At 41.0% G+C, this 27,219-nt stretch overlaps 2 protein-coding genes across 6 annotated transcripts in view; both read left to right on the top strand.

Annotated features, from left to right (window-relative positions):
- LOC133568704 (kinesin-1 heavy chain) overlaps positions 1-8,532 on the top strand; it is a 37,616-nt gene extending 29,084 nt beyond the window's left edge. Inside the window, exons 13-26 of one of the 2 annotated variants that reach the window (XM_061920805.1) lie at positions 305-373; positions 1,260-1,466; positions 1,574-1,717; positions 1,842-2,024; positions 2,104-2,221; positions 3,046-3,101; positions 3,200-3,309; positions 3,382-3,483; positions 3,568-3,628; positions 3,710-3,781; positions 3,949-4,053; positions 4,130-4,346; positions 4,471-4,606; positions 6,141-8,532. In XM_061920805.1, the coding sequence (XP_061776789.1) occupies positions 305-373; positions 1,260-1,466; positions 1,574-1,717; positions 1,842-2,024; positions 2,104-2,221; positions 3,046-3,101; positions 3,200-3,309; positions 3,382-3,483; positions 3,568-3,628; positions 3,710-3,781; positions 3,949-4,053; positions 4,130-4,346; positions 4,471-4,606; positions 6,141-6,144 (1,584 nt within the window). In that variant the 3' untranslated portion in view covers positions 6,145-8,532. Of the gene's footprint in view, positions 1-304; positions 374-1,259; positions 1,467-1,573; positions 1,718-1,838; positions 2,025-2,103; positions 2,222-3,045; positions 3,102-3,199; positions 3,310-3,381; positions 3,484-3,567; positions 3,629-3,709; positions 3,782-3,948; positions 4,054-4,129; positions 4,347-4,470; positions 4,607-6,140 lie in introns of both variants that reach the window. The other variant, XM_061920804.1, reaches the window with a different exon arrangement.
- A 5,955-nt stretch (positions 8,533-14,487) lies between these two features.
- Positions 14,488-27,219, top strand: part of LOC133568699 (rho GTPase-activating protein 12-like) — an 85,465-nt gene continuing 72,733 nt past the window's right edge. For 2 of the 4 annotated variants that reach the window (XM_061920794.1, XM_061920793.1), the window contains exons 1-2: positions 14,490-14,904; positions 20,790-21,702. In XM_061920794.1, coding sequence (XP_061776778.1) covers positions 20,866-21,702 — 837 coding nt within the window. In that variant the 5' untranslated portion in view covers positions 14,490-14,904; positions 20,790-20,865. Of the gene's footprint in view, positions 14,905-20,789; positions 21,703-27,219 lie in introns of all 4 variants that reach the window. The other 2 variants (XM_061920792.1, XM_061920791.1) reach the window with 2 other exon arrangements.

The raw sequence follows: 27,219 nt of genomic DNA, 5'->3' as shown, positions 1-27,219 counted from the left end.
TAAGTAAACTTTGATTGATTATAGTGTTGAAAGTTTAAGAAAAAACATATTACCACTTTTTTGAGCGTGTCCAATATTCATCTCTTAAGAAGCATAAAGTAGTTTTGAATTAAGTCGACTCAAAGGTTAAGATACCTGCTGGGGTTCCTTTTCTTGTTTGGAGGGAGTTATTTGCCATCTCTACTGGATAAAATACTTGTTCTCGAATGTTAATTTCTCAGCTGTCTTTCACCTCACACCATGACTTTGTGTACAATGAGGCACGCTGTGAATACTAATGCTGGTGCACGTCTGCTACTTTTAGGATGAAGAGATCAACCAACAGAGCCAGCTGGCCGAGAAGCTGAAGCAGCAGATGCTGGATCAGGAGGAGGTGAGTGCTGGACTTTTTATTAGCAAGGATAGCAAAAAATGTCTTGAGTTGCAAACCATACCAATTGTGAAGTATTTTGGCGGCGAGGACAAAGAAGAACGCGGAGTTGGAATATAATTACAACACTTTATGTACATATTTATATACATATTTATATAATATTTACATATTTATATAATATGTAACTATAAGCTACATTCACAGACAGAGTCCCATTGCTTTTATGAGCGGTGTAGCGAGTCAAAAGTCAGGGGGGAAAAAAAAAATTGTTATTTTTATTATTATTTTTTTTTATTTGTGGCAGCCGTAATTCTTTCGTGGCGGGCCGCCACAAATAAATGAATCTTTGGGAAACCCTGATATACATATATATGTATGTATGTGTGTGTGTGTGTGTGTGTGTGTGTGTATGTATATATATATATATATCTATATATATATATATATATATATATATATATATATATATATATATATATATATAGATATAGATATAGATATAGATATGTAGATATAGATATAGATATGTGTGTGTGTGTGTTTGTATATATATATATATATGAACAAAATTAATAATTTGTGTGTTTCTTAACTGTCACCAAAATTAAAGTGCAAGTGAAAATACAGTTTCATCATTTTAGTCATAATCTTTTCGGTTAAGAAACTTTTCTTTGGTTTTATCTCCAGACTACTTCTGTTTGTTCGTGATTGTCATTACTAAAACAAGTGGTGGAAAAATAAATATTTAACTAGGTATCGTTGCGGCCAATACGGCCCACAGCTAAGATAGGGCTGCTTGTGGCCCAATAATGAGCCTTGCCCCAACGGCTAAGAAACACTGATCCAATCCATGAAAGTCTTTTTTACCAAATTTCTCTTTGGGCAGCTCCTGGTCTCCTCCCGCCGTGATCACGAAAACCTCCAGTCTGAGCTGAACCGTCTGCAGGCAGAAAACGAGGCCTCCAAGGAGGAGGTAAAAGAGGTACTGCAGGCCCTGGAGGAGCTGGCCGTCAATTATGACCAAAAAAGTCAGGAGGTTGAAGACAAGACTAAGGAATTTGAAATGATCAGCGAGGAGTTGAGCCAGAAGTCGGTGAGTACATCCTTTATCCTTACTTTGTTCTTAGGAATCCTGCAATTGAAAGAATACAAAATCCTATGTTATCCTGCGACTTATTCACATCTTTCTTTTTTCGGCAGTCCATCTTGTCATCTCTGGACTCCGAACTGCAGAAGCTAAAGGAGATGTCCAACCACCAGAAGAAGCGGGTCACTGAAATGATGTCGTCTCTGCTTAAAGATTTAGCTGAAATTGGCATTGCTGTAGGCAGCAATGATATCAAGGTAAAGCTGCATTAGAGAGCAACACCAGCTTGGCTAAAGCCAAGTCAGACATCCTTTTGAAGCACTGATCTTCCACCTTCCTCTTCCTCACATCTCGCTGTGCTCTTCCCTCCTCTGTCAGCAGCACGAGGGCGGAATGATCGACGAGGAGTTTACCGTGGCGCGCTTGTACATCAGCAAAATGAAGTCAGAGGTGAAGACCATGGTGAAACGCTGCAAGCAGTTGGAGGGCACCCAGTCGGAGAGCAACAAGAAAATCGACGAAAACGAGAAGGAGTTAGCCGCCTGCCAGCTCCGTATCTCGCAGGTCCGCACCACTCAAAACCGTTGACCCATCTGCAATTGAGAACCTGCAAATTAATGACAAAAATGTCATCTGTTTGCAGCACGAGGCTAAAATCAAGTCCCTGACTGAGTACCTGCAGAATGTGGAGCAGAAGAAGAGGCAGTTGGAGGAGAACGTGGACTCTCTCAATGAGGAGCTGGTCAAACTCAGCGCTCAGGGTATGTCAGACAAATATGCTGCAGTGATGACTTGGGCTGCGACTGATTACTTTTTTGATAGTCGAGGACTTGCTGGTTATGAAGCATAAACCTATTCGGTAGCTCAAATTTAGCCATTTGCCTTTAAATTCAGGATTAATGATAATACAATCTATTTTTCACACAACTTTGTCTCACTCTTCACTAGCTAGGAAGGTAACAATGTAACTATCTTACCGAGTTGAGATCGCTTCCTCCAAAGGTCAGACATCATGGCTCTACTTTAAATTCTCCCATATCACAAGAGGTATGCAAAATGAGCAAGGTTATGTCTTTAACAATATTAGGATGAAATGTTTCCACACTTTACCTTTTTACCTGCGATATTGTTGAGAGCGGCCGTGCTGACTCGCTTCTGTCTGGGAAAACATGAGCGATGGCGTCACCGACTGTTGTGGACAAATTTTATTGTACATATTTGTCGACAAATCGTTGTACCTTAATTCAAAGAAGATGGCAAGTTGGCAAATGATATAATCAAACCTGAAGCTTACAACATTAAAGCTGAACGAAGACGCAAAAACAAGACAGCTTGGAAGTTGGAAAATAATAAAATCAAACCCGAACCTTACAACATTAAAGCTGAACAAAGACACAAAAATGATGCATTAGTGCAATAATATGTGCAATAATATATTTTGCCTGATATGCCTCAAGATGGGATTCATCAACCATCACTACGGATGTATTGATTATTATTATCGCTAATTATTAATATGACAAAGCTGCAAAGTTAGGTTTTTATTTATTACTAAACAATGACGGATCACTTTTTGGGTTTCCAGAGAAAGTCCATGCTATGGAGAAGGAGAACGAGATCCAGTCTGCCAATGAAGTCAAGGTGTGTGGGTCAGGTCCTGTTAAGCATTGCCAGCTCCATCCCCTCAAATATCTCAAAAAGTAACATTTATCCTTGTCTTTTTGTGTGCGGCACTAAAGGAAGCTGTGGATAAGCAGATCCACTCTCACCGTGAGGCGCACCAGAAGCAAATCAGCAGCCTGAGAGATGAGCTGGACAACAAGGAGAAGCTCATCACCGAGCTACAGGAGTAAGACTGACAGAGGCCGTCACTCTTACCGCAGTATCGGCACATTTATTCATGCTTCATTTCCCGTTCCAGTTTGAACCAAAAGATCATGCTGGAACAGGAGAGGCTGAGAGTGGAGCACGAGAAGCTCAAATCCACCGACCAGGACAAGAGTCGCAAACTGCACGAGCTCACGTACGTAACAGCGAACGCAAAGTGAACCACCTGCCAATCATGTCGTCTCCTACGATATAACCTTGATGTGTTCTCTCCACGCAGGGTGATGCAGGACAGGCGGGAGCAGGCCAGGCAGGACCTGAAAGGTCTGGAGGAGACAGTGGTGAGTACTTTTTGTTAGGCTGAAATACAGAAGCACACCTATTTTTTTTCTAATTATTTTACTTGTCTGACTTTATTTAAGGCCAAAGAACTGCAGACCCTGCATAACCTGAGGAAGCTTTTTGTCCAGGACTTGGCCACTCGAGTGAAAAAGGTGAACCATTATGTTCAATATGTCTTTGTCCAGACAGGTAGAGTCTGAGTTGCAGTGTGAATAATTCATTTAGCCAAAAGGCAGCAACACATTTCAATGACTCTACTGTGATTCTGTTTGTGCGTGCTTGTATTCCAATGCAAATGCCTTTCCTTTGTGCTGTGCAGAGTGCCGAAATGGACTCTGACGACACTGGGGGCAGTGCGGCACAAAAGCAGAAAATTTCCTTTCTTGAGAACAATCTTGAGCAGCTCACCAAGGTTCACAAACAGGTAAGCGTGTTAAACGCCACACATCCACACACTGCTGCGATTTTAACCAATGACATTTTTACCTATGTGGCGGCAGCTGGTGCGTGATAATGCAGACCTTCGGTGTGAGCTTCCTAAACTGGAAAAGCGCCTACGTGCTACGGCTGAGCGGGTCAAGGCCCTGGAGTCTGCACTGAAAGAGGCCAAGGAGAACGCCGCCCGTGACCGCAAGCGGTACCAGCAGGAGGTGGACCGCATCAAGGAGGCCGTTAGGGCCAAGAACATGGCCAGGAGGGGACACTCGGCCCAGATTGGTGAGTGTAGGATTTGAGAACAACAACTAGCATGTTTGTCACCACATATTTTTGCTCGTGCTTATTAACATAAAACTCTAAGTCCTCGCAAAAATCTTGTCATCTTCTCCCTCCTCCTCCTCAGCCAAGCCCATCCGGCCTGGGCAGCAGCCGGTGGCATCCCCCACTCACCCGAACATCAACCGCAGTGGAGGAAGCTTTTACCAGAACAGCCAGACTGTGTCCATCAGGGGCGGCGGCACCACCAAGACCGACAAGAAGTATGTAAATGCTTGATTTGTTCCTCATTATGTAATCTGGTTGTACAAACAGAATCAACAACAGGAATGCAATTGCTTAACCACAATGCACGTGAGTAGCGTATTTATGGATTGCAGGGATTTGGGCTTAATTTCTCGATATTTTTAGGCCACGTCACAATGCACGATTTACATCTGGATATTTTGCCTTACCCTTGAATGAACACTTGATGCATATAATCACAGCAGTATGATGATTCTATGTGTCTACTTTAAAACATCCTTGTTCATACTGCATTAATATATGCTCATTTTAAACTTTCATGCAGAGAGGGAAATCACAACTAAGTCAATTGACCAAAACTGTATTTATTAAACAGTTATGAAGCTGTGGCACAAACATTCATGTCATTTCCAAAACAGAAAATGGAAGATTTTTAGAGACATTTTAAAACAAGCTATGAGTGCACTTTTGGGCATGATGTCACACAAGACATTTCAATAACTGTCAAGTACAAATTAGCTGCATAATAGAAAATCAAATAGTGTATGTCCTTCGCTATGAGGTAGGTTCCTGCGGACGTTATCTCCTGTTGTTGACTATTTTTTCCATACGGTGTTGATGTGGAAATTGTTGCCTCGGCTTTTTGTTGGTGTGGCACCGAACAGAGATGTTGACATGCAGAGTTTCAAGCACTCTTCATTCTCTAGCAGGTGACATTTCAAATGATGCTACATATTAGCAGTAAGGGTACCGAAAGGGAATAAGCGGTAGAAAATGGATGGATGGATGGGTACTTTTTGCAGCAACGCTTTTGCCCCACACTTGACAAATTATGGTTGTCTGTTTGCCATCTTCCCACTTGAAGCCAAACCACCGCCAGACAATGGACCCCTTACTGTTTTTCTTGGGAATTAATTATTCCTTCATTTGTTACCAGATTGGCACCTTCTTTTCTCTCGTATAACCACTCGCATCACAGCTAAAGTTACCCATGTCACTACCTCTCTGCTCTGCGAGGGCGTATACATATGTGATGTATGTAAGAATGTACGCTTCTTCCATGTTTCTGTGAGAAGGAGAGACAACAAAGAGTGGAAAGAGCCTGTAGTGTAATGCCCGCACCTCAAAGCAACTGCGTGAGAACGTAAACTCGAATATCACGATATCGTCATTTTCTATATCGCACAGAGACAAACCCGCGATATATCGAGTATATCGATATATCACCCAGCCCTAGTTGGACTGACAAAATCCACATGCAAACACGTGCACAGTGTGGACGATGGTCTTGCAATCACTCGTCCACATTTACATTTGACAAACTTTCACAAGCGAAAGCCATAATCCACAGTCAAAATAAAGATGTTTCATTTAAATAAAGCGATTGCTCCTCCACATGTGACAAATGACATAATTATTTACTTGAAAGAACCAATACAAAACATAGCATTAAATTATATTAATGCTAATCAATCTTATATATTTTCCTTTTAATTGTATGTAACCTGTCTTGGCCTTAATGGGTTGAAATGTTTGAATTTGTGTGTGCAGCTGAAGAGCGAGCAGGAAATGAGGACACCGCATAAGAAGCCAATAGCAACCAACCGCGCCTCCCCCATCTCCCCAGAGACCCTGCCATCCCAGCCGCCAACCTATCAAACCTGTCATTCCTTTTCAGCAGACAGGCTCCTCGTTTCTGCCTCCGAGCCGCCAAGAAGTCTCTGATTTATAAATATATATACATATAAATATTTCTGGCTGTACAGCTCTAAGCATTCACTCCCTGCTTAAACCACACCACCTCCCAAGCACCTTCCTCTCATCGCGATGCATCACTTCCTTCGACAATAATAAAAATATGGGGAGTTTACAGAAGTTAATAATTATGTCCACTCAACCAACCAAACAGTCTTGAGCGCAGCCTTGGCGAGCGAAACTGCACGCGACTTGAATGTGTAGCTTTCCTTTTTTTTTTTTAAATCAGTTTTTTTTGTTTAGTTTAGTTTTTTTTGCACATGACTGTCATCGTCGTGCGAGTAGTTTTGCACTGCCCCCAGCTGAATGTAACGGTAGCAAGACCTGAACATTACACAAAGAAAGACCAAAAATAGACCCTATCCTATTGTGAGACCTAACTCCATCTTTTTAGGCCAATCTTTGTACATTTCAAAATTAATAACACACTTCTCACAGTAGATTTGACATATTTCTTTAGGGGGACAGTAAAAAAAAAAAAAAATGATATACACACACACTCAAAAAACATGTAAATGGCTAGATGGCATCAAACACTACTGTCGTGTTCAGTCATACAGATGTTAAATCTGCACTATTGCACACGCTCTCCTGGTCACACAACTGGATGGTGGTAGGAAGGTGGCTAAGGAGGTGGGCCTAAAAAAAACAAAGCCAAGTTGTGCAACGGTGTACTGTAGATGTATTTAACTTAATACCTGTGGAGGCCAATTGTTTTTATGGTTAAGTTAAAGCTGTACTTGTTATGGTCGTGGGGACGATGTGAAGAGCAAATGTAGGAAGGAAGAGAATGATCCAGTCAACACTTTTTGAAAAGCTTGTGATGCTACTTGTGCTCTTTTTGCCTCTCACTGGCGGACGCTATTTATATCTGCAAATACAGTCGTAGACTTGGGGTGTACTCACCATCACGCCGCACTTGTCCTGTCCCAGGTGGGTGAAAAATGTTCTTGATCCAAAATCAACTTCAAAGGTTCATTATTTGCCGCGTCCCTACCCTCGTTAATAAATGTGGCGTGTGTGTCTATATGCCCCTTTGGGTTGACTTTTTACTGGGCTTGATGTACTGTATCGCTTTCCGTGCTTCTAGATTGATAAACTGCGCTCGGAGGGTGACTTGTCCAGGATCCAAACCCTTTGTTGCTGATCAGCAAGTCAGAAAAGCAGGGTTAAGAATTGCACAACAATCTGTTGTTGCCTGAGGAAGTGTTTATATATATATAACAAGTCAGCAGTGTAGGAGTTTTTAATTATGGTTCTTTGTTTACGTTATTCTGTCCCCTCTTTTTTTTTTTTAAACCCAACACATTTAGTTTTTTTGTACCTCGTAAAGCCCCAGTGCATTGGCTCAGACCATATTTGTGATTGTAACCCTGCATGAGAACGCTAACACCATGTACAAGTGCAATATATACTGTAAAATACACTGTATATCAGATCACGGGTGATCACACCCTCTTTCATACTTATATTTATGCACAGATAAAACATGAGCTTGTTATTTAAGGAAAACGGACCGCACTAAAAGATTTCCACCAGACTATACAACAGCTGTGCAAAATATGAATCGGCCTGACATGTCAACATGAAATATATTCATCTAGCTTGAAGAAAGACATCCGGGTTAACAGCACTTGCTCACTAAATAAAAGCACTCCATACGTTTTTGACTAAAAAGGGTGTTGCTTCGCTGAGACGCAGGCTGTACTCACGCCCCCTAAGTCTTGAGACAGGACAGTGTCTGGATGTCATCCAAGGTGGTTTATTCCCTGTAAGCTTCATAATAGTCTAGAATAGTACAAATCTTTGAAGCACGGACCTCAAAATGTTGATCTTTTCTTTGTCCTCCCAATACAACTGGATATCAAATGGAAACATAGTTAAAAAGTAAAACATAATATCTGTGGCTCCTAATTTTGCATTTGTTCTAAATTAAAGAAAATACGGTGTTTGCCACTTTTTTATTACTGTGTAATAGTTGGTCACATTTTAAAGGGCAGGTGTTGTTTTTTTTTTTTTGGAGGGGGGATCCATGAGTGGACAAAGGTACTGGATCATTCCTGGCTAATTGAGGCACAAATAACTAGCTCTGACATGGACGGAGACTGGATTGTTGAAAGAGATCACAGTTTTGGATTGACTGCATGATGTAAAAATGTATGTGTGATTAAATAATTATGAATAAATACATTGACCTCTGTGCTTCTTCGGTAATGACAGTTTTTAAGGTACAGTGAGGTCCACAAGTCTGAAATTTTGCAAGTTCTCCCACTTGAAAATTTGATAGGTGTCTGAAATGTTCATCATAGAAAAAAATCACATTGTACGATTTTTTAAATGTTTTATTCGTGTGTTGCAAGGGTCCATAAGTATTTGCACACGAGAATCAGCAAGAAGTACGACTCTCAAAGAGCTGTCAGTCTACCTTAAACTAATCCCCCACCCACCACCCCTTTGAAGTCATTAAAGTCACCCGTGCAACCCACAGTCAAGGTCCAACTGCTACCACGGGCAAGACCAAAGAGCTGTCAAAAGAGACCAAATTGTAGAGCTCCACAAAGCTGAAAAAGGCCATGAGACAATTGGGGAGCAGCTTGGTGAAAATAGATCAGGGGTCTAAGACACGCGGGCCAATTGCGGCCCGCAAGACGTTATTTTGCATCTCCCACCTTAATATGAATGTTTAATGTTAGTGCGGCCGCAATGAATGGTGCTTGCCAGCCTTGTTATTTGGGTCCAAAATGGCTCTTTCAACGTTCTGGGTTGCCTACCTCTGCGTTAGTGGAAAAGCGGCAAATAAGTGAAAGCGACAAACGCTGCCATGGAGACAAGGTTTTTTTTTTTATGTGCTTGGCTGCAGTCACACCGCAACACCTGTCCGTCAGTAATAACAGTCCCCGGTAACATGGACCAATTCAAACCGTTATTTGTTTTTTATTGTTTAATTTGCATTGCCTCACACGATGAACACTGCATTTATTTCTATATGACGCCGGAAAACACATTTCAGGAACCGTCACTTTTTTGCGCTCGCTATCCAGGTACTTTCCCCGGCTGTAATCCGCCGATCGTGTGTTGCTTTAGGGAGGAAAAGCGGAACGACACACATTGCGGAAATAACATTATTCTCTGTGCGTCGGCTAAATACTAATATATTCCACAACCCCAAACATGTCTTTTTCAAAGCCTGCAGTGAAGAGAGAGGTTTGTGATGTGCAAAGACAATTCCAGGAAAAGTGGGAGATGCAATATTTCTTTGTCTTATTTGCACAGAGAAAGTTGCGATGCATAAGAGATACAATTTAAAATTGTCATTATCCAACTACACATCCTGAGGATTATGCAACATTTAAGAAATATTTTCTTGTGGCCCAGCCTCACCCCGACTCCACATCCAGTGGCCCCAAGGTAAATTTACTTTGAGGCCCCTGTAATAGATCAACTGTGAGAATGGAAAAGGCTAAACATGACTACTAATCTACCTCAGACTGGGGCTCCAAGTGAGATCTCTACTTGTGGGACATCACTCATTACCATGAATGCAGCTGGGATAGGCTCCAGCACTCCTCGCGACCCCAAAACGGACAAGCGGTAGGAAATGGATGGTTTAACGCAGGGGTGTCCAAAGTGGGGCCCGCAGGTCATTTTTTAACGGCCCCACGGCACATTTTAAAAAATACGATTGAAAAAACTAAAAACATAAAAAGTGATATAAAAGAGCAAACAGGTCAAATGTAACAAGAAAATGTTGCAATGTTGACTCTAATAAAACACAAAGCTGCCATGCAGGCTTTTTCTTTCTTTAAAACATAATAATGAATCAAAATCAATGTCATTATGAATTATTGACCTATTCAAGGCTCCAATTACGTCACATTAAATATTGCACTTTGAGATATTTTGGGGGAAAGTTATGCATTTTTTGTGTTTGCTATATAAAAAGATGGAGCTTTTTTTTTTTTTTAAATAAGGGCCGAAAACAAAAAAAAAAAAAACATAATACAACTTATAATTAACAGATCTGAAGATGATTTCGAGATTATTGTGTTAAAAGTAAACAGTAAAAATTATATATCATTTATTTTTTTATCACTTTAATGAGGAGGACCTTTTTAGATCCCCAATCATTTTGGTGTGATTTGTTTTTAAGTGTCATTGCTCAAAAAATAATAATGAATTAAAATCAATGGTGTTATGGGTTTTTGACATTTTTAAGGCTCCAATTATTACATAATCTCAAATATTCCACTTAAAAAAATTATTGGGTGAAAATATTGCATATTTTGTGTTTTTTCCATAAAAAAATGGGTTTTAGTTGAGAAAAAGAGCATACAACTTAAATCTTTTAAAATGTTATATTGACAGAATGACCTAATGTTGATCTAGAGCAGGGGTCACCAACACGGTGCCCGCGGGCACCAGGTAGCCCATAAGGACCAGATGAGTAGCCCGCTGGCCTGTTCTAAAAATAGCTCAAATAGCAGCACTTACCAGTGAGCTGCCTCTATTTTTTACATTTTATTTATTTACTAGCAAGCTGGTCTCGCTTTGCTCGACAGTTTTAATTCTAAGAGAGACAAAACTCAAATAGAATTTGAAAATCCAAGAAAATATTTTAAAGACATGGTCTTCACTTGTTTGAATAAATTTATTTTTTTACTTTGCTTCTTATAACTTTCAGAAAGACAATTTTAGAGAAAAAATGATTCTCGGATTTTTAAACACATATATCCTTTTACCTTTTAAATTCCTTCCTCTTCTTTCCTGACAATTTAAATCAATGTTCAAGTATTTTTTTAATAATTGTAAAGAATATAAAATACATTTTAATTTAATTCTTCATTTTAGCTTCTGTTTTTTCGACGAACAATATTTGTGAAACATTTCTTCAAACCTACTATGATTAAAACTCCCAAAAAATATTCTGGCAAATCTAGAAAATCTTTAGAATCAAATTTAAATCTTATTTCAAAGTATTTTGCATTTCTTTTAAAATATTTGTTCTGGAAAATCTAGAAGAAATTATGATTTGTCTTTGTTAGAAATATAGCTTGGTCCAATTTGTTATATATTTTAACAAAGTGCAGGTTGGATTTTAACCTATTTAAAACATGTCATCAAAATTCTAAAATTAATCTTAATCAGGAAAAATTACTAATGATGATGAATGGGTAAATGTGGAAGTAGTGTCAAAGCGCTTTGAGTACCTTGAAGGTAGAAAAGCGCTATACAAGTACAACCCATTTATCATTTATTTATCCATAAATTGTTTTTTTTTTTTTTCAAAAAGATTCGAATTAGCTAGTTTTTCTCTTTATTTTTTGGGGGTTGAATTTTGAATTTTAAAAGGTTGAAATTGAAGATAAACTATGTTTCAAAATTTAATTTGAATTTTTTTTTCGTGTTTTCTCCTCTTTCAAACCGTTCATTTAAGTGTTTTTTTCATGATTTATTGTCTACAAAAAACCTTCCGTAAAAGGAAAAAAATTTTACGACGGAATGACAGACAGAAATACCCATTTTTTTTATATATATAGATTTATTTATTAAAGGTAAATTGAGCAATTTGGCTATTTCTGGCAATTTATTTAAGTGTGTATCAAACTGGTAGCCCTTCGCATTAATCAGTACCCAAGAAGTAGCTCTTGGTTTCAAAAAGGTTGGTGACCCCTGATGTAGAGATTTAAAACCTGAAAGATAATACAAATAGTTATACTGAATAATGACGCATTTTTTATATTTTTTGGACCAAAATCCTATGGGGACTGAGTGGAGGCATAAATGTATATTTTTTTATATATATATTGTATGGGTTTTTAAAATAAATAAATAAAAATGTCAAAATGCTTTTTGATTTTTCAGTGTGCGGCCCTCAGTGGAAAAAGTTTGGACACCCCTGGATTAACGTGTACCCCGACTTAAACAAGTTGAAAAACTTATTGGGGTGTTACCATTTAGTGGTCAATTGTACGGAATATGTACTGTACTGTGCAATCTACTACTAAATGTTTCAATCAATCAATAAAGGAAAAGTGAGGAATCAGCCCAGAACTACACGGCAGGAGCTGGTGTGCAAATACTTGTGCACCTCACTGTATATATTTGTCAATCATAATTTTGATATTCATATATTAACTCTAGTACAGGGGTGTCAAACGTACGACCCGTGATGAGTTTGCCAAATATTAAAATGAGCTATTTTTTTTTTTTTTTTTTTTTACGAAATAAACTGCTGTTCTAAATATGTCCACTAGATGTCACAATAGCAATTCTGTTAGGCAAGCACGGTTTATACCGGGGCCAAGCAAGAGGTACACAAGAAAGGGTGACTGTGGCTCCTCCTCCTCGACCCACATGAAACCTTAAACCTGCCGTTTTATGTCTTCTGCTTCGAACACATCGTCATTTGGAACCCTCGTTGCCCCAAAATGTTTCTGTCAAACACAAGGAAAGTGAACTTAACACTTTTGAATAGTTTTTACCTCCGTTTCTTACAGTTTGTTGAGTTCAATGTGGTGTTTTTTCTTCAATCCCAGAAAGACTTTGACTTAAAGTTGAATCCTGGCTTTGTAGAGACAAAGTCTATGCTCATTGTGTTTCTGAAACTGCACCAATTTCCTCAGAATTTTCAACAAACGAAGTGTTTTGTCTAGATTATTATCTGTGATTTGTACATTTACCAGAATGTGCTTGTTCTATTTTTGGCCAAAGTAAAACAAAGAGCCCTGCGATGAAGTAGCGACTTGTCCAGGGTGTACCCCGCCTTCCGCCCAATTAGTAGCTGAGATAGGCACCAGCGACTCCAAAAGGGAATGAGCGGTAGGAAATGGATGGATGGATAAAACCCAGAAAACAACCTGGAGTTGGCTTTATTTTTAAGTTATCATGCCATGATTTTACCCTTCCGGCCCACCTTGGAATAGATTTTCCTCCATGCGGCGTCTGAGCTAAAATGAGTTTGACACCCCTGCTCTAGTACAGTGGTCCCCAACCACCGGGCCGTGGCCCGATTGATACCGGGGCGCAGAATAATTTTTTATTCATTTTTATTTAAAAAAAAAAATAATAATGATAATGGCTTCACGGTGGAAGAAGGGTTAGTGCGTCTGCCTCACAATACGAAGGTCCTGCAGTCCTGGGTTCAAATCCAGGCTCGGGATCTTTCTGTGTGGAGTTTGCATGTTCTCCCCGTGACTGCGTGGGTTCCCTCCGGGTACTCCGGCTTCCTCCCACTTCCAAAGACATGCACCTGGGGATAGGTTGATTGGCAACACTAAATTGGCCCTAGTGTGTGAATGTGAGTGTGAATGTTGTCTGTCTATCTGTGTTGGCCCTGCGATGAGGTGGCGACTTGTCCAGGGTGTACCCCGCCTTCCGCCCGATTGTAGCTGAGATAGGCGCCAGCACCCCCCGCGACCCCAAAAGGGAATAAGCGGTAGAAAATGGATGGATGGATGGATGCTGATCCGCCTCCGCTTGGGATGGTTTCCTGCTGGCTCCGCTGTGAACGGGACTCTCGCTGCTGTGTTGGATCCGCTTTGGACTGGACTCTCGCGACTGTGTTGGATCCATTGTGGATTGAACTTTCACAGTATCATGTTAGACCCGCTCGACATCCATTGCTTTCCTCCTCTCCAAGGTTCTCATAGTCATTATTGTCACCGACGTCCCACTGGGTCATTATTGTCACCGATGTCCCACTGGGTGTGAGTTTTCCTTGCCCTTATGTGGGCCTACCGAGGATGTCGTGGTGGTTTGTGCAGCCCTTTGAGACACTAGTGATTTAGGGCTATATAAGTAAACATTGATTGATGGATAATAATGATAATTTATTTTTAATTTTTTTTCTAAAATCATCATACAAAACACAATATACACTTACAATTAGTGCACCAACCACAAAAACCTCCCCTTTTCATGACAAAAACGTCCCTTTTTCATGACAAAGAAAAAAAAAAAAAAAAAGATCCCCCCCCGGGCCGCGGGACAAATTATTAAGCGTTGACTGGTCCGCGGATACAAAAAGGTTGGGGACCATTGCTCTAGTAGATTTAAATTGGTGAGCATGAGCTTGATTGCAATGTTGTAGTTCAGCCTCTTAAAGGCTCTGGGGCGCAATCTTTGTTTGCATAGAAAACACCTGAAGCGCCGGAAACATTGTTGCCGAGATCTCCAACGGATCTAAAGGAATTACGAACGAATCGGTGTGGATAGGTTTCAAATTACAATATAAAAATGAGATTCAAACTTAATTTTGCTGAACGGACGCAGTAGTCGTGCGTGAAATTGGCGTCGAGAGATCACGAAAAATTCTTCAGTGTGATGCACGTTCCTGCATAGGCGATCTTTGGTCGGGGAAGGTAAGTTTCCGAAGTTGTCCGGACAGGAGCGAAGTCTACTCGGGATCCCACCGACAGACAGGAAGCGGCTGCTCCTGAGTCAATCCGTCTACACACTGTCCTAAGCAAACTTCACTGGATTTTAAATCTTCCTCCAGCGACCAACAAGTGCCTTTTATCGCCGGACTGTCGGAAGAATTACCGGGAAAGCGAGGCTTAAGGTGAGCGGTTTTTTGACAGGACACTTCCGACGCTATGATACATTTAGCGTCCATGCTAACTAACTTAGCTAGTTGCCACACATTATTTTTACCTCGTTATTAGCAACAAAAAAGTTTAGTTTTATATTGTTAGTCAAATACCCTAATGTGATTTGAAGCACACTTGTACGGACGTAATAAAGTACTACATTTATATATGTGGCGGAAAAAAAATAAACAAAGGAGTCCTTCAGGAAGTGTGAAGGCGATCCATACAGAAATAGCGATACACTAACAAACTATTTTATTGACGCTCTCAGACTAACTTGTTTTGTTTTCACCTGACTATACAACAAGAATAATAGCAGGAATTAGAACGTTCGTATAACGAATTAGTTTAAGACTTTATTCAACAAAACGATTCATTAAATCTAATACACTTGCCGGCCACTTCATTAGGTACACCTGCGCTTCTGTGGAGAATGTTCAATCAAGGAAAACAAAGTAATTAATATGAAACGAGACATTTAGTATTACTGATAGTTTCGTGTCCAGCAAATATACCTTGAAATACATTGTTTGTTTACAGCTGCACACCGTAAATGAGTATAGGAGGAAGCACAAGTTATTTATTTAATTTTCAGGTTTTTTTCCTTTTGCGTTTCTTAAACTGACTCCTGTTTGTACATTGTTTGTTGTATATGTTTGTACTTTAAATTAAATTAATAAGCAGAGAAGGTCGCTTGTAGTTGTTCGTCCTTTATTTGGTAACTTCCGCCCTGACCAACATCCCGCGCAAGCGCACAGGCATCGCTCACTGCCCATACATTACATCTCCCTTTAACCAATTTTTTGCCCCACATAAAACATACAGACAGTGGTATGCATTGGGTACATTTTTTTTTAACTCCAAAACTCTCTAACCGATTCAATTAACATACCGTATTTCCTTGAATTGCCGCCGGGGCGCTAATTAATTAAAAACCTCTTCTCACTCCTGCGCTTACCAAAGGCATGCGGTAAAAGTAAGCATGCGCTAGTTATTTTAAAATCCTACTGAACAGCTCTAAATCTTCTTCCCTTTATGCGATTTCAAATTACCGGTATTGAAATCAGCCTCCTCCACTTTGAAAATGATGATATGGGAAGTTTCACGAGTTTGACATGGCGGTAATACTAAGCATGCGCTAATTATTTTGCGAAGCGAGTTTGACCCGGCAGTAATTCAAGGCAGGCGCCTACTATATGCCCTGCAGCAATTCAAGGAAATACGGTATATCATCATTCACCACATACTCAGTGGCCTGGTGGTTAGAGTATCCACCCTGAGATCGGTAGGTTGGGAGTTCAAACCCTGGCCGAGTCATACCAAAGACAAAAAAAAAAAAATGGGACACATTGCCTCCCTGCTTGGCACTCAGCATCAAGGGTTGGAATTGTGACAATCATTGGTACTTTAACTTTAAATTCGCATTTCACATATTATTTCCTTCAGGCGTGGCGCAGTGGGGGAGTGGCCGTGCGTAACCCGAGGGTCCCTGGTTCAATCCCCACCTAGTAGCAACCTCTTCACGTCCGTTGTGTCCTGAGCAAGACACTTCACCCTTGCTCCTGATGGGTGCTGGTTAGCGCCTTGCATGGCAGCTCCCTCCATCAGTGTGTGAATGGGTAAATGTGGAAGTAGTGTCAAAGCGCTTTGAGTACCTTGAAGGTAGAAAAGCGCTATACAAGTACAACCCATTTATCATTTATCCATCCATCCTCTTCCGCTTATCCGAGGTCGGGTCGCAGGGGCAGCAGCCTAAGCAGGGAAGCCCAGACTTCCCTCTCCCCAGCCACTTCTTCTAGCTCTTCCCGGGGGATCCCGAGGCGTTCCCAGGCCAGCCGGTAGACATAGTCTTCCCAACGTATCCTGGGTCTTCCCCGTGGCCTCCTACCGGTCGGACGTGCCCTAAACACCGGAGGTGTTCGGGTGGCATCCTGACCAGATGCCCGAACCACCTCATCTGGCTCCTCTCGATGTGGAGGAGCAGCGACTTTACTTTGAGCACCTCCGGGATGACAGAGATTCTCACCCTATCTCTAAGGGAGAGCCCCGCCACACGGCGGAGGAAACTCATTTCGGCCGCTTGTACCCGTGATCTTATCCTTTCGGACATGACTCAAAGCTCATGACCATAGGTCAGGATGGGAACGTAGATCGACCGGTAAATTGAGAGCTTTGCCTTCCGGCTCAGCTCCTTCTTCACCACGACGGATCGGTACAACGTCCGCATTGCTGAAGACGCCGCACCGATCCGCCTGTCGATCTCACGATCCACTCTTCCCTCACTCGTGAACAGGATTCCTAGGTACTTGAACTCATCCACTCGGGGAAGGGTCTCCTCCCCAACCCGGAGATGGCACTCTACCCTTTTCTGGGAGAGAACCATGGACTCGGACTTGGAGGTGCTGACCCTCATTCCGGTTGCCTCACACTCGGCCAGACGAAGCCACCAGGACCACACCATCTGCAAAAAGGAGCGAGCCAAGCCTGCGGCCACCAAACCGGAACCCCTCAACACCTTGACTGCGCCCAGAAATTCTGTCCGCAAAAGTTATGAACAGAATCGGTGACAAAGGGCAACCATGGCGGAGCCCAACCCCCAATGGAAACGTGCCCGACCCACCGCCGGCAATGCGGACCAAGTTCCTTCATTATTGTTTATTTTTATTTTTTAAACTTTGCTCAAACCTTCGAGACGAGTTCGGCAAATTCTGACACCATGTTATGTACGCTTGTACTTTAAATGAAATGAATAAAGCGGAGAAGGTCTTGTGTAGTTGTTCGTCCTTTATTTGGTAACTTCCGCCCTGCCCCACGTCCCACGCAGGCATCCCTCACTGCCCATTCATTGTTGAATTAATTATTGGAATTCCACCCACGGTACAAGGTGTTAGTGTTGTGTGTGCGTACAGTATAGGATACATCTTTAGGCGCAGATTCCGTGGGTGCTTCGGGGCCCAAGCACCCATGGGCAATGCCGAGCATCCACGTGGGATTGATGGCAAATTCTTTCTCACCACCAAGCAAAAACCGCGCATGCTCAGAAAAGTAGCGTCAGATTTACCGCCCGTCCGAGCACCCACTGGCAAAATGTAGATCGGCGTCTATGCATCCATCCTTCCACCCATTTTCTACTACTTGTCCCTCTCGGGGTGTTGGAGTCTATCCCAGCTGTACTCCTGTGAAAGGCATGGTACACCCTGGACGAATGTTTTAAATGTAATTGTTCCTCAAGATCATATTTGTCCTGTTTTTAAACATGTTATAATGAAGTTATTTATTTACCTTCTCCTTTTGTCATGATTAAATGTTTTTTTGTAGCTCAGATTTGGTTTTATGTTATGACTGGGAGGTTTTTCGTTTTAATATTCCAGATAAGGTGTAAGTGAAGTGTCCATAAAGCTCCTAAACCAATGCGTAGACCATCATTAAACAATTCAGACCCAGCAGCTCCAAGCCTTGGCAATGAATAACATTTCAAGTTCACCCAGTGACAGAAAAGATGTCGGTTAATAAAAAAGTGTTTTAACATCTTCTTCAATCTAAAACTCTTTCCAAAATGCAAAATTGAGACTTGTCATACCTAAAGTCAATAAAGGACCTGTTATATTTCTGGACAATCCTTGTACATGGGGCAGTTACACAATTATTTAAGCAGTGAATAAGGCAGGGTAAAATTCAGTCATGTGCAGGTGGGAAGGTGTCAAATTACATTTTAAAAAACTTAAATGCATCCTGAGGTTAATTTGCACCAACACGACCTGATGTGCTGAACAGACCAAAAGTTTGGACACACCTTCTCATTTCAATGTGTTTTCTTTATTTTCATGACTATTTACATTGTAGATTGTCACTGAAGGCATCAAAACTATGACACATGAAGTGAATACCATTTCAGGGCACTACCTATTGAAGCTTATCGAGAGAATTCCAGGAGTGTGTGAAAAAGTAACCAGAGCAAAGGGTGGCTATTTTGAAGAAACTAGAATATAAAACATGTTTTCAGTTATTTCACCTTTTTTTTGTTAAGTACATAAATCCACATGTGTTCATTCATTGTTTTGATGCCTTCAGTCACAATCTACAATGTAAATAGTCATGAAAATAAAGAAAAACGTATTGAATGAGAAGGTGTGTCCAAACTTTTGTACTGTAGTTAGTGCATGTTTGTGTTGAAAGTTCAAGACGTATATGAGCAGCCCTTTAAATTCCAGTGTTCATTGTGTCACTGCTGTTCAAGGTGCACTATTGTGTGTGTGTGCATGCGTGCGTGTGTTTGTGTGTGTGTGTGTGTGTGTGTGTGCGCGGTTGTGATTTCAGCATGAAAGTATGTGAGTGATTCCATGAATCTTACTTTGCAGTGACTTGTCCATATGTTGAGGGGTAGGATATCTTTGAATAAATCTCACTTATTGCAGCATTTGCATCTTTCCCTCCTCCACTCTAATCTCACATGGAGACCACACAGCCCTTGAAGAGGATTTACTCGTCCTTACATTGTGCCTCCTCATTGGCTTCCTCTTATTGGGTTATGGCCGTATTAGGCTTTGTAAACAGTGGCTCTTTGTGTTTATAACGTGTATTATTATTATTGTTGTTGTTGTGTAAAACAGAGGAAGAAACATTCTGATGACTTAACAACATGACCACGTCGTACAGTGGGAGCTCCATTGGATGCTGCTTGATCTTTAAATACGTTTTTATTAGAGATGTCCGATATTCCGTTATTGTCCAACTCTTAATTAGCGATTCCGATATCAACCGATACCGATATATGCAGTCGTGAAATTAACACATTATTATGCCTAATTTTGTTGTGATGCGCCGATGGATGCATTTAACAATGTAACAAGGTTTTCCAAATTAAATCAACTCATGTTATGCAAAAAAATACCAACATGGCACTGCCATATTCATTATTGAAGTCACAAAGTGCATTTTTTTTTTTTAACGTGCCTCAAAACAGCAGCTTGGAATTTGGGACATACTCACCCTGAGAGACCATGAGGAGGTTGTGGTTGAGGTGGACAGGGTTGGTGGGGGGGGGGGTTGGGTTGAGGTGTGTGTGTGTGGGGGGGGGGGGTTAGCGGGTTGGTGCTGCAAGGGTGTCTGGGTATTAGTTCTGTTGTGTTTATGTTGTTACAGTGCGGATGTTCTCCCGACATGTGTTTGTCATTCTTGTTTGGTGTGGGTTCACAGCGTGGCGAATATTTGTAACAGTGTTAAAGTTGTTTATACGGCCACCCTCAGTGTGACATGTTTGGCTGTTGACCAAGTATGCCTTGCATTCACTTGTGTGTGTGAAAAGCCGTATATATTATGTGATTTGGCCGGCACGCAAAGGCAGTGCCGTTAAGGTTTATTGGCGCTCTGTACTTCTCCCTACGTCCGTGTACAACTCCGTACAGCAGCATCTTAAAAAGTCATAAATTCAATTTTTTGAAACCGATACCGATAATTTCCAATATTACATTTTAAAGCATTTATCGGCAGATGATATCGGCAGTCCGATGTTATCGGACATCTGTACTTTTTATTTTCATAGGCAATAATGTAAATAGCAATAATCAGCTCCAGGGTAGAGCTAGCAATCATAGGACCGTTATTAACTCTACAGGCAATGTTTTAAGTCACTTTTTTAAACTGTCTCAACTGTCAGTTGTATGTGTAAAGAGTTAACCTTCATTACTTCACTTTAAGACAAAACACTTTGGCTATGTTGTACTGAGTAGCCAGGACAGACACGTGTGCAACTTTTCTATGTTGCATAAATGTCCATATTAACTACCATATTAATCATCGTTTTTATATTATTCTTGAGCTTATATAACACATTGTTGCTTTGTTTGTCTCTCGTTAGCTTCACTGTGGAGGCAATGCCAACAAAGGTCCTCCTCCAGTGCTAATTAACTAGCTGGTGGACGGCAAGAGGCGTCATGGCCGAGCTGCCCATCGCCCCAGGCCAGGTGTACATCGAGGTGGAGTACGACTATGAGTACAAGTCCAAGGATCGCATTATCTCCATCCACCAGGGCGAATGCTTCATGCTAGTGGAGAAGACCAATGAAGACTGGTGGAAAGTGCGTAGAGAGGAGGGGACTAAAGCAATTTATGTACCCGCTCAATATGTTAGGGAGGCCCGCAAGGCCCTCATGCCTCCTCCCAAACAGCGCCCACATCACCCCGTTTCCACCGGCAACACCCTCCCTCAGAGCACTGTCAGGGTCAAACCAGCCAACTTGGATCTGGATATCCAAAACTCCTCCACAGAGAACCTGAACATGCCAGAGACCAGCCCTGCGTGGTTACCTTCTACTCATTCCAACCCTGGACGCTCACAGTCTACTCATTCCAACCCTGGACGCTCACCGTCTACTCATTCCAAACCTGGACGCTCACCTTCTACTCATTCCAACCCTGGACGCTCACCTTCTACTCATTCCAAACCTGGACGCTCACCTTCTACTAATTCTGTCTCGTTCATGCCATCCACCCCACCCATCCAGCGGCGGGGCAGTAACCACCACCAGCAAGCCCCAAGCACCACCACAGCGCCCGAACGAGCCCTAGCGGGAATCCTTGTCCAGCCTGGTGGCCATTCACTTATCCAGGGTGGTAACACTCCACCCCGGACCCGCGCCAGATCTCCAGACCTGGTCCGAGCCCCGCTGGACGTGGACAGCCCTCACTGCGACTCGGCGGGAGAGGAACGCCGTACCAATGACTCGGAGTCTGGAGAAGAACTCAGCAGCAGTTCTACTGAACAACTGCAGGTAAACTTTTAACAACTTCATACGTTTACTTTTAAAGCCAGCGTTTAGAAGTTGACCTGGTTTGACTTCACAAAATTACAATAATGCACAAAAGATTGTTTCACTCCCCTGTGTAAACACTAGTCTTCTAATCTTAGCGTCCCACACAGGAAAGGTCATTTCAAGGTAGATGTGCATTTTTATTACCATTTAAATTTTATCTGGGAACCATTGCACTCTAGTCACAATAGACTTCCTTCCTTCCTTAGAAATGTAGTATAGGATGTGAAATACCATGTAAACAGCAATTAAAAGGCCGAAGTAGGCAAACATGTTTTGCTGCAACCTGCAGGTTTATGTGACTTGTCCATCCATCCTTCTTCTACCGCTTGTCCCTCTGCTGTGTGATAAAACTGCACATCATGCTGTTTAATCATCATCTTGATACGCCACACCTTTTAAGGTGGATGGATGATCTCGGAAAGGAGAAGTGCTGAAAAAAGCAATACATACCCATAGAGACAATCGGACTGTTTTGTCCCGATTTTCTCCCTTTCCCCCAAAGACTGCATATGCCACAATTTAGCTAAGCAGGGGTCGTCAACTAATGTTCCATTAGGTCCAGATACAAAACATTTCCTGACGTGACGGTCCAGGAAGTCTCCATCCCAAAAAACACAAACTTTGTGGTTTGTGTCACGATCACATTGCCTTGTTTTGATAGAGCCACCATTTCTGAACATGAGACAAATTAGTTTTGTGCTTTTAAAGAAATTAATTAACATACATTATACATTTTGGGTTGAAAGCATTATTATTGCTGTCCACGTTCCTCCTTTTATGGCGCACCATGTGTATTTGTTACTTTGTTGTTTCGACCTGTCGCTTGCTTTCCCTTTTCTCCACTCTCACTGGACCTCTCACTTGTCTCTGTCGTCCTCACCACCCTTTCTATCACTTCTTATTCTAGTGGATATCACTTAAACTTCCTTTTACTCACCTTGCTTCTCTTTGGTCCTTCTCTGCATTTCGAGTTGCCATGTTTACCGCTTGGAATGCACACATTTGATTGGATGAGCAGTATTGTGTGGGATGGTTTCACTTGCATGCAATTTGGTCAGTGTATTTCCTGATCCGTTGAACCAGTATCGTAAAGTCTATAATAGCGGCGCCGGTCGAAAATAAGTGGTTTTTCAAAACAAAATTAGGGCTGAGCGATATATCGAGCTTGTAAGATATATCGATACATTTTTAAACAAGATATGAATTAAGAAAATATTGTAATATCGATATAATTTATTTCACGTTAAAATGACCAAACATTGCTTATTTGTTGCGTTCCTTGTTCTCCCCCGCTTCCCAACCCCTCTCGACACTCCATGTGCTACTAAACCCCTCCCTTCCTCCTTCCAAGACGTGCTTGGACGTAAAAGAACATCCATGATCGGTTGTTTGTTTACTATGATGAGTCACGATTGGTTAACATTAGAGCAAAACATTACGGACAGGCAATCAGAGGCAAGATAGGGCGGGTCATGGAACCAAGAAGGGAAAACACAACATACATCCCAAATGACGAGGAGCGAGTCATAGAAGAGAAGAGGGAATATTCAAGCGGGCGATTTATATATTAAAAAAACTAGTGGAAGATGGCAGAGGGATTCCCTTCTTTAGATTTTTCTTTTAGCGATGTAGACGACGTCCAGGAAACCCACATTGAGTCTACTGGGCTACGTTTGGATACATTGCCATGTAAGCCCAGATCGAAACTGTTCTCGAGTTGCCACACAGTGCATATTTCGCACGTGAAATGCTGCCAAAAATGTATGCCGAAGTGAGGAAGATCATAGCCGCACAATTAAGTCAAGTTACTTACTTGGCGCTGACCAGAATTGGGACTGGGAATTAAAAAGTGCTTGCCTGCAAATACATTTTTTATCTGAGTTTTATACATGTTTTATTATTCGCTCAGCTATGTTATTTATTTTGCGTAGAAAGATTATTTTTATATTTTATTTGTTATGTAATTCTGTGGTACTTTAAACAGTTTATTTTATTTGCTGTTAATTCCCATCTTGACTAAGTGGGTTAATAAAAGTGCCTGTGACTGTTCACTGTTCAGTTCAATTTTCACTGATACTCGCTCAAAAATTAATATCATTATATGTATACTTTCACCGGAAAATATATCAAGATATATATCGAATATCGAGTATAAGTGAACACATATCAAGATATACTTTTTCGTCCATATCGCCCAGCCCTAAACGTAATCAATAATTAATTAGCTATAGGTCCAGGTCGGTTTAAGGGTCCTGGATTCGGACCTCGGTCCATCAGTTAGTGATCCCTAATCTAAAGTCATATAAGATTATAATATAAGATTCCCCTGTGGTCTGGGGTGTGTTGAAGGTTAATTTGTCGCGTTAACGTTTGTCGCGTTTACCATGATTAACGTGGACCCTGACTTAAACAAGTTGAAAAACTTATTCGGGTGGTCAATTGTACGGAATTTGCACTGTACTGTGCAATCTACTAATAAAAGTTTCAATCAATCAAAACGGGTCAAAAACGGGTCGGAGCCAACAATCCAAAGTAGGCCCTGGCGATTATATTGATTGTATCGATATATTCTATTTTTTTGTTGCAGACGGTTAAAAAATGTAAAATAAAAACATTTTCTCGTCTTGCTCTGGCATATTTTTTCCTCCTTAGGAGCTTCCGTAGCTTGCGCCGTCATGTTACTTCTTTAGCGGCTCACATAGCAAAACATGGCGAACGCTAATGAGAGCAAGACGTTTGCTCCAAAGAAAAAAAAAGTATTGTCGTACTTTGATTTTGTGGCAACAAGCGTGGAACAAATGACTGCACATTTTAAAGTTTGTTTCAAAAAGGCACCAGCACAACTAACTTATTACAGTATCAGAAACCAAAGCCTCCAGTCGAATGCAGGAAATACAACTTTTTACGAGGCGAACAAGATGCAACAACAAACAGACTTCGGGTTAAAAATCACTTTACTATGGTGGAATGATTTACACAAGGTATGAATGAAGTTGCCATGTATGATGAGAAAGAGGCACAATGTGTACAGGGATCACTAAAGCAGTTTCTCTGCACACATTTACTTTTTCTACTTACTAAAACTATAGTCCTCTCATTGTTTTACTTTAATATTTATTTGGATACAATGTATAATACTCCATTTTTATTTACAGAAGTATTTTATTGAAGACAGAAGTTTGCACTTTATTGATCTCAATGTTGGAGATTGTTTATTTGCACACAATGCTACATTTGTGTTAACAAAAGTATTCTATTTAAGCAGAAGCATTGCATTCCAAGGTAAGCTTTTAATTTAATGATTTGAATTTTTTTTCATAGAAAGTACAATTTATATCAGGTCTAAAAAGAACAACAGTATACAAATCAGATTGCTAAGAGTAAGATGCTGTGTGTGCAGTGTCATTTCACACTACTAGTTTTTCATTGAATTAAAGAAAAACTTGTATTGAATCATTTCCTGCATTTGTATTCAATGGTTTGTTTAAAAAGTAGAGGGAAAAAATTGAAAATTAATTTATTTGTGAAAAATTGGGGGATTTTATTTTTAGGCCATATCGCCCATGCCCAAGTATTGAACCTCTCTCTGTGAATTGTAACTATGAAAAGTAAACAGTCAAGAAACTAAAAGCCATCAGAGCCAGTACTAGATTATATAGTCAGTGTTTACGTCATCTCCCTTATTTTTTCCACAATTTTTCATTTTTTTTAGTTTGGGTTTTTTCTGTCTTAAAACAAGTTCTTAAAACAACTTAGTTTTTTGTCCTGACTAGGAGGAATGTTTCGACAGTGGAACGGTTTAAATGGGTTGAAATAATAGTCTGAAAACAACCATCATTCCTCTTTTCTATATCGTCTGTTTTTCTGGCTGTTGCTTTGGTTCTTCCTCTTCCAGCTTGTAATTTGTTCCCACGAGAGAAGAGTCTGGATGGGTGCTGTAACAGAACGGTTATGTGTATGGTGGGCAGTGTTGATGTTAATGCAGCACACTACACAAATAACTATCAAAACTGTTCGATGCCTGATTGTTTATTTTTATGTGTGAGGTCCATAACAGAAAAATACCCTCTTCAAATTCAAAATGTCTTTATGTGTATACCCCGTGTAACACAGATTTGTCAACAACATTTTAGAGAAGTCTGCCTTTGGTGTACGTAGAAAATGTTTCGGCTCATGAAAAATGGGAGCACAAACAAAAGGCTGTATATTTTTGTTGAGTGTTTTAGCATTCACACAACGTGTCTGATGTTAATCACTCACTTTAGCCTGACTTTCTGGCGTCACTTCCTGTGTGGGCGCGGTCTATCTGGCATCACTTCCTTTCTGAACTCTGTAAATGATCAATGAGTCCATGCAAAGCTAAGTGCCGCGGAGTTCAAGAAAATACACGGCTGACTTACCTTCGTAAAAATTTGTCTGAGGAGGGGGACCTTAGACGATGGTTTAGTGTTGCTGAAACGGGGCTTAGGCTAAATAATTTTTCGTTTAAGGGATTAAACGCCTGAGTGTAGACATGGCCTGAGTCTCTAGACATGTCTGCCCTCCTCCTTCACCCCCACAGTAGGCTGGTCTGGAATACATCAGTATTTGTGGTGAATTGTTTTGTAGAGTTTGTTGTAAATTATTTGTTCTTTAAGGAGTCGAAACATCTCCTTTCAGGTGTGCCATCGTTTATTGGGGGAAAGAAAAATGCTCTGTCAAGATGTCTGCTCATTGCTGACATTATAAAGCAGCCCTGAAGGCGCTTTAGTTCTCAAAGAATCTCAGCCTCTAACATGCACTTACAGTACATGCACATGCACACGCTTGTTTTTCTTCATAAAAATTTACCTGCTCTTCTCTAACCTCTGGTCCATCCGTCCAAGTCTACTTTTACTGATGCGACTAAGTGCTGCGAAAAACAGCTCATCATGTAGTAAGGTCTTGACATGAAAAGGAAAGATGCAAGCTCTGAAATGATGTAAATGAAACTTTGCGAAATAATAAATGAGCCTATATTTACATAGTTTTTGTTAACACTTATATCATAGTTTTATGTTGTCGTTCCTGTGTCGGGACCGGCAGTTGTCCCCCGGATTCTGGACCCTCAGGTCGGCTTCAGCTATGACTGTGACTCAAAAGATGTGTTCTACTCTGAGGCTTGTATTGAACGGCTTGATCGATTTTTGACCCAAAATGAGGTGAAATATTTGAAGACATATAGCAACGCTGTGTCTTGTATCAGATGATAAATTATGGAAGGAATTAAAACATTTGAGTGGCTGTTTTAAAGTCACACGCTCGCTCAATGTGTGGATAGTCATACTTTGATGTTGCTGTCATGCACTCAAGCTTCTGTAGTCTCGGCCGTACATATGCTGTTTATTGCTAAGCATTGCTGGGGGAAGTGCACGAGGTTGTCATTGTGTACTTGTGTCAGGTGATCAGCATTGCTATGCTATGTGTGTCAGTCCAAGGAATTATGTTAGCCCGCCC

This window comes from Nerophis ophidion, linkage group LG14 (assembly GCF_033978795.1).
Source record: "Nerophis ophidion isolate RoL-2023_Sa linkage group LG14, RoL_Noph_v1.0, whole genome shotgun sequence".
NCBI classification, from domain to species: domain Eukaryota; kingdom Metazoa; phylum Chordata; class Actinopteri; order Syngnathiformes; family Syngnathidae; genus Nerophis; species Nerophis ophidion.
This window is presented reverse-complemented; position numbering and strand designations above follow the sequence as displayed.